The sequence below is a fragment of the Cavia porcellus genome, unplaced genomic scaffold (assembly GCF_034190915.1).
Source record: "Cavia porcellus strain 051 isolate PalLab524CR breed Dunkin Hartley unplaced genomic scaffold, mCavPor4.1 scaffold_29, whole genome shotgun sequence".
In the NCBI taxonomy this organism is placed as follows: Eukaryota; Metazoa; Chordata; class Mammalia; order Rodentia; family Caviidae; genus Cavia; species Cavia porcellus.
Window position 1 is genome coordinate 4,200,802 of NW_026947512.1, and position 8,168 is coordinate 4,208,969.

The window sequence follows — 8,168 nt, forward strand, 5'->3', positions numbered from 1 at the left end:
CTATAAAGTCAAAATAACAGTCCACTTTCATATGAATGCAGAAGAGACCTAGAACCTGAGAGGATAATGGAGTCTGCGGTCCCAGGCCAGACCTCAGAATACAGCATGCCTGATCCCGCTCTCTGAGCACTCACCTCTGAGAGCTTCTCTTCCAGCTGATCTGGAGTATGCAAGCAACAGGGAAAAACTTGGAATACATCTGAGTTCAGGCATTGACAAAAATATAGCGATGCCACACAAAAGAGAAGCTATAGATCCAGATCATCAAAATGGCATTAAACAACACATGCCAGCAGAAGAAAGTGGTGGTGAACTCTATGTCATTTTTGTCATCATCCATCCATTTGTAGCCCGAGATGGGTTTGTACAGCATAAAGCCTATTTGCATCAGCCAAGAGCCTATGATCATATACAAAAAGGCTTTCATCATCCAGATTAGTGTATCGCTGGGAGCCCACAGCTCTGTGGTCACCACCAGGGTCAGCAGGAACATGGCCTGAGTGAGCAGCATGTGAGACTGCAGCTCCACTCCTTCTGTGTCCTGCATGTGAGACAGCATCAGAGGCAGGTTTATAAATGTGCCCAGGGCTTGGGCACCTTGCTCTAGTGCGGCGCACCTGTGAGGCAGCAGGTTTTGACTCACCACGTCTAAACATCCACTCAGAAAAAACGTCATGTAGAGAGTAAGATGCTGCCACTGTTTGCGGTACATAAAGTTTCTCTGATGATATACCTTGCTGATAAGTACCAGCCGTCCCTGAATGCTATGGAGCTCTTGAGCTACTGCAATGCAGGCGCTCAGCATCTTCAGGAAGCCAATATAGTACATTTGCCTCAGCCATGCCCATCTTCCTTTCTTCCAAGGATGGCATGATGGATACTGGACAGGGCAGTTGTGTATCAAAGCCCTGGAGAGGAGTACTGCATGGTAAAGTCCATAGAGGAAAAAAGACAGCCCTGGGTACAGATGACCTTCAAATCCTCCCATATGGCTGAAGGCAGTGAATTCAAAGGCACAGGCTAAAGGTTCAGGAATGACCACTCAGTCAGGTTCTAGTATGTGGCAAGAGCCTCCTGCAGCTTACTTATATCCACCATTCAGTCTACTGCATCCACATACAGGCGTGAAATGGTTTTGGAAGAAGCCCAAAATTATGGTGGGGTGGGTGTCATGGTTTCCGCTGTAGTCTTCTGCTCTGCTTCATCCATAGCCAGCTCACCACTGACCAACCATGAAGTAAGCACGTCGTTCTCAGATCCTGTGCTATAGGCCCCCTTGTCTTTGAACCCACTCTCCACTCAATTGTGACCTTCCTTCCTGACTTTGTCTGCTCAGACTACAAAATACCATAAATAATACCAACAACAAAATACCATGAGCTGGTGGCTAACACACAGCACAAATTTGTTTATCATCTTTCTAGAAGTTGGAAGTCCAAAATAAAGATGTCAGCAAGTCCACGTCTGATGAGGGCTTGCTTTCTCACATGTGGCATTTTCTCACTGTCCTCTCCTCCTAGTAGCATCCATGTAGGAGTGAGGATCTCAGCACAAGAACTTTGGAGAATGTTAAGTTCTGATCATGACAGTTCCAAACTCACAAAACATAAGGAAGAACTCAGAGAAGGTACAAAGGGCATACAATGTAGGGTGTATCCCTTTAGACCCTTTCTATATAACTATGTACAAGCACCAGGTACAAAAGCAGTCCTCTAGGCAGAGATCATTGTTAGGGCCCCAAGTAAACACCTGATATGCCCATGATCCTGATGTGGTCTGAATACTGCCAGAGAACTTTTCACTCCTGAGAAATCTCTCTTCTGAGCTTCAGAAAAAAACAAACAGACAAAAAACTGAGATGCTACCATTCGAGATTCTTTCCTTTGGGCTGAAGCAGAGTTTTTCCAATTTAAAATGCAGGTGAATATATCCACCCAGAAGGATTGATTTGGAGTCTCTTGGGGTTAGTGCTGCAGCAAGTATTTCAATAAATACCTCCAGGGAACTCTTATGCAGGTAATGTGTCCCATGGGTATGACAGCATTGGAATACTGAAATTTTCAGATGTCCTGGTGAGGACATTTCTTCCAAGCTAGTAACTAGCACATTAAGCTAGTAACTTAGTGTGAGCTTGCCATAAAATATTTACTCTCAGGAAATGCAAGCTTATTTAGGACTGAATGGTCATATTATCTTCATGGCAGCCAATCAAGGGACGTTTCAAATTTTGTTCCATGTGAAACATATAGCTTGTCACTTTGGTTTATTTGTTGGTAGACTAACTTTTGTTGCTACTATGAAAGGATCTTCTATTTGGTTATTATTGATATAAGAAGCTATGATTTTGTGTTGATCAAACTAATCACCTTCCATATGGTTCCATATATAAAGTGCAAAAATGCACAAAACTAAACATGAAAAGTATGTGGAACTATAATCAAAATTCAGGAAAATGTTCACCTAAGAGAAGGGGAAAAATAAGGCTTGAGAAGGACAGAAAGAACTTTGAAACTAGTGATGTTTTTCTTAGTGGTGAGCACAAAAGTATCGAGTACATCAGAATTACGTGGTTTGCATATGTTCTATCAGTGTTATTTCATATGTACCCAATATTTAAGAAATTTTAAATAAATAAGGAGTAAGACAGGCTGAATAGTGAACAAATCTATCAGGTAAAATGTTGGGGGACAGCTGTAAAGGCACTCGCTCAAATTCCAAGATGAGCTTTGTTCTCTTAGTGTGTGAGTCTTTGTGTATCAGGTTTTCTGGTCAGCCATGTAATGTGCTGTTGCACGGAGGCGCTTCTGGTTTTAAATGTTTTTTTTTTTTTTCCTTTATCCAGGTCTTTATTGATAGACATACTAGCCTATCTGGTTTTTTGTTTGGTTTTAATGAACTGTGGTAAGTAATTTTTCTTAGGGGAGAAAATAAATGGGTCATAGATTATTAGTCAGCTTTCATCAAAGAATACCTGAGATAAACAAGTTGTGAAGAAAAAAGGAATGTTTTGAGTCAGAGTTTTGAAGCTTCTAATCCATGATAGGATGGACCCATGACTTTTGGGTCTGTATTGAGGATTGGAAGACAGCATATCATGGTAGCAGGCCAAGAAAGTCCCTTACCATATGACTAAGAAAGGTATGACACAGGGGTAAGAGAAGGGATTCACAGTCCCTCGGGGGGCAGCTCCACAGTGACCTCAGTCCCACTTCTTAAAGCCTCCATGCCTTCCCGTTAGTGCCATACTGAGGACAGATGAACCAAACATATCCCAAATCCAAACTATAGCACAGACTGTTCCCTTTTATGCATTAACAGATAGTGAAAAAGCTTCCCTTACCGTGATGATACTAATTTTCACTCACACTCACAAATTCTGAATGCACAGGATCTCTGCATCATCCTTCCTAAATGATCCTTGCAGTTGGTCCCTTCTGCTTCACTCCCACCCCTGTTCAGGCATCACTGACTCTGCATTACTGCAGCATCTCTCAGTGAGGCTCCAGTCCTCCTCTGCTCCTGTCACACTGCAGCCAGGGGAGCTCTGAGAAGGGGACTTACTGTGTCCCTGGCTAACTTAAATTCTCCAGTAGCATTTCTCTAGGCCCTTAGAAAAAGCTTCAAAAACCCTCGTCCCTTGGCCTGGACTCATCTCCAGTTCAGCCTGGCATAGTCTTCCTGTCTCTTACCCATGCTTTATGAAATTCCTTTTCATTTTTCCTTCAAGGCTCAGTTCAAGCACTGCCTCTCCCAGCCACATAAGATTCTTCTCTGCACACATTGTATGTATCTCTATCATTACATTTGTCACACGGTTTCACAACTATTACTGAGAAGTCTTTAAAGTCAGAAAATATGTCTTATGGTCTTTGTCTTTTTAGATCCTAGGTCATGCCTGAAGGTGCTCAGGATGAGTAAGTTAATGCATTGTACATGGTCTCCACTATAAAATACCTCATAATGCAGTTATAAGACAACATATATAGGTACCAGTGGTGCTGGGTTACTAATGCTAAATGCAAAATAATAAATGAATGAAGTAAATAACTAGAGCTATGCATTGTAGAGAAATAAATCACCCTAACTGTAGAAGTCAGGGAAATCTAACCATTTTTGGTTAATAGCTAGAAAAACTATAGCATGTAAGCTCCAGTCTTGTCTTTGAATCGTCTGTCCTGCGACCCAGAGATGCGGAATGAAAGGACATGGATGACTTGACATTACTCTCAGAGACACAGTCATCCTTGCATAACCCACTGTTTTTCAACACTTTTGTTTTCATTTTTGCCTCCCCTAAGGGGGATCTATTCAGCAGATTCATCCTCACCATCTTCTCCCTATGAAAATTTAGTTATCACTCTGTTTATCATATGTATAAGAAGCAAGGAGTTCTACCTACTGATTTAAACATACTACTGACACCTGAGATGAGGAATGAACAAGTGTCCAATGCCCTACATGACATTTGTGGGCTACACATCTGCATTCAATGAGGTGGCCCAACTCATAACCCTGTGGGCACCTGATCACTCTTGAACTCAGCCTCAGGATTGGACCCTAGTGGGTATGAACCTTCCTACACGTCAGCATCATCTTGGAGAAACTTTGTTACAAGTATAGATTACAAGTCTTGTCTCACTCCAGTCTCTTTTTGAGTTATACCTCCTCCCAGAACTCGAGGTATGACTCCAATACTGACCTTTCTTCCCCGGATGCTTGGAAACCATGGCACTGGATTAGAAACCATCACCTGGTTATTAAGGTACATCTGGGTGCCATCTCCCTACCGTCACCAACCCACAGACCTCACCACCCCACAGTCACCCAGGAGAGTGAGCAACATCTTCAGAAGGAGAAAGCCCAGAAATGTTTACCAAGAGAGACTGGCACTCCAGAGAGGCAGATGGGAGAGGGAGGAGGCTCAGAGGGATGTAGAAAGGGATGAAAAGAGAAGCAGAGAAGGCAAAAGAACTATGGAGAATTCAGAGGAATCCTAAGGTGGGTGAAAGCAGCTTGGACCTCAAGACGAGATAAGAAAAGAAGGGGGAGCAGAGGGAACCAGGGCTGAAGGGGTTTTTTTTGGAAGGATAGGGGCTGGTTTAAAAGTATTCCTGGAGCCAGTATCTGTTAGCCAGTAGGAAAAGCAAGACTCAGATCCATGTTTGAGACCTAACATGGCCATTTGTTAGATGGATGTTTTAAGACAAATCATTTATCTTCTGTAAGACTAATCCTCTCATATATAAATCTGGAATTATGGGCATTCCATGTAATATTGTATCTTAAAGTAAGCTATGAATATAAACACTGCTATATTAAATTAAATATATTTTTAAACAAATATATTAAATGAAATAATATTCTAATTCTAGTTATCAATCTTAGGGCTGGATGAGACCATGCTGTTGATTTCTTTTAAATCCTTTTTTTTTTTCACAGAGAAAGAATCTGAAGCCCAGAGAATGGAGGCTCATGGAACATTCCATGGGTGCTGGGCTAGTTGGTAACCAAGTATGTACGAGATAGGCTCACAAGCCAGCTGTCAGCCAGAAGCACTAGAACACACAGCATACCACACCTCCCACTCAGCTAAGGTTAAAATGTAATCGCACCAAGATTGGCCCTGTACCCTTCTTCCCAATGAGCCCACATCCCTCAAAGTCACTCAGCACTCCATTGCTCCCAGTGGTTAAGACCCCGCCCAGCTTTCAAACCACCACAGGAGACACAAGAGGTCCTGTGGGCCTGACTGGGCCACGCTCAGCGACCTTCATTCAATCTGAGGGGCTGAGGGCACAGGAAGTGATTTCCAACACGCCGGGGGGAAGCTCAGGAACATTGCTTGAAACCTGGAAAAGGGCTGGGGATTTAGCTCAGCGGCAAAAGCGCCTGCCTTGCAAGCAGGCAGTCGTGAGTTCGATCCCCGGTACCGGTAAAAACGAAAAAGACCAAAAAAAAAAAAAAAAAAAAAAAAAGAAACCTGGAAAGATAGGAAAATGACAAACGAAAGACCAAAATGCAATCTCAAACCTCCAGCACATCTCTAGCAAGCCTAGGGGCCTTGTACATAGAAGAAAATATAAGCTATACACCTGAAATGCCTGAAATTATAACAACTGAAATAAAGAAACAACTCCAGGAAGCTATAAAAGAACTCAAATCAGAAATAATCCCCCAGGTAAAAGAAGAAATGATAAATGTAATGAGAGGAATGCTGAACACATCGAAAGGAGACATACTGGAAAAATCAGAGGAACAATGCAAAAAGATGGAAACCCTGAATGAACGATATAAGAAACAAACAGAATGCATGAAGCAGAAAAAGAGATATACAGGAAATCAACAATTACATCAAAAGTTGGCAAAACTGCCTCAATGAAAATGAAGATAGAATTTCAACCTCAAAGACAAGATTGCAGCTAGTGAACAGGGAAGGAAAGATCTTTTAAAAATAACAAGGAATCAGGAAATAACAATTTAACAGCTACAAGGTGATGCAAAGAAAAACAAAGATTGATAGGGATAAACAAAAAAGAAGAGGACAACACAAATGACATCAAGAGGCTATTTGCAGAAGTAATACCTGAAAATTTCTCAAACATGAGAATGGAAACTGACATATGGATCAGTGAAGCATATAGAACTCCAAATAGCCATAATCAAAATAAATCTACACCCAGGCATATAACAATCACCATCCCAGAAATCCAACATAAGAACAGAATATTAAAAGCTGTTAGAAAAGACAGATCACCTACAAAGGAAAACTTATCAGTCAGAGCAGACTTCTCAACACAAACAATGAAGTCAAGAAGAACATGGAGTGAAGTATTTCAGATCCTAAAGGAAAATGACTTCTAACCTAGACTGATGTACCCTGAAAACCTGTCCTTCAAAATGGATGGATAAATAAGATACTTCCACTATAAAGAACAGCTGAATAACTTCATGATCACCAAACCAACCCTGCAAAGAATATTGAATGACATTCTAGATAGACATAGGAAAAAACCATTAAGCAAGGCAGACAACTAAGCAGAGTGGAAAGGTAAAGAATCAACAGCAGAAAAACAACATGTCAAAAATAAACCAATATATAACAGAACATACTTAAGAAAATGCAAAAGAATTGAAATTATCCATGCATGTTATCAGACCATAGCACCATGAAACTAGAAATTAATGATAAAAGAAACTGCAAAGACTCCACAAACACATGGACATTGACTAATACACTCCTGAGCAATCAGTGAGTCACAGAGGAAATTAAAAGATATCTACAAGCAAACAAAAATACAAATACAACTTACCAGAATCTGTGAGACACAATGAAAGCAGTCCTCAGAGTATACTTTATTGCAGTGAATTCCCACATCAGGAAAACAGAATAAACACAAATAGACAACCTAATGCTACATCTCAAACATCTAGAAAAAGAAGGGCAAGTCAAGCCTAAAGTCAAAAGAAGGGAAGAAATTATAAAAATCCAAGCAGAAATTAATGCAATAGAAACTAAGAAAACAATCCAAAGAATCACTGAATCAGAATTGGTTCTTTGAAAGAATAAATAAAATTGATAAGCCCTATTTTAAAAAGGAAGGAAAAAAACTCAGATTCATGCAATAAAGAATGAAAAGGGTGAAATCACTACAGACTGTGGAAACACAAAAGATCATCAACACCTATTTCAAAAACCTCTACTCTCATAGGTACAATAACACAGAAGAAATGGACAGATTCCTAGAAACATATGAAATACCAAAACTAGGTCAAGAAGATGTAAAACTGCTGAATAACCCAATTTATATTAATGAAATTAAAAATGTAATTAAATCCTTACCAAAAAAGAAGAGCCAAGGCCCAGACGGATTCACTGTGGAATTCCACAAGAAATTCAAAGAAGACTTAATGCTGACACTCCTCAAAGTCTTCCATGAAATTGGAAAGGAAGCAATTCTTCCTAACTCATTCCTGGAAGCAAATGTTACTCTAGTACCAAAACCTGACAAAGACTCAACTAAAAAAGAGAACTACAGGGCAATATCCCTAGTGAACATAGATGCAAAAATTCTCAATAAAATATTGGCAAACAGAACGCAGCAAGTCATTGAGAAGATTACACACCACAACCAAGTGGGATTTGTTCTAGCAATGCAGGGATGGTTCAA

At 40.5% G+C, this 8,168-nt stretch overlaps 1 protein-coding gene across 1 annotated transcript; it reads right to left on the reverse strand.

Annotated features, from left to right (window-relative positions):
• Positions 1-205: 205 nt before the first annotated feature.
• Positions 206-988, reverse strand: LOC100735676 (transmembrane epididymal protein 1A-like). Its single transcript, XM_003474927.2, has one exon. The coding sequence runs from the start codon at positions 986-988 to the stop codon at positions 206-208; it is 783 nt and encodes a 260-aa protein (XP_003474975.2).
• Between the last annotated feature and the right edge of the window lie 7,180 nt (positions 989-8,168).

What these genes read in the sequence shown, in the direction of transcription:
- LOC100735676 (XM_003474927.2), bottom strand. Translation starts at nt 988, where the DNA reads ATGGGAGGATTTGAAGGTCATCTGTACCCAGGGCTGTCTTTTTTCCTC.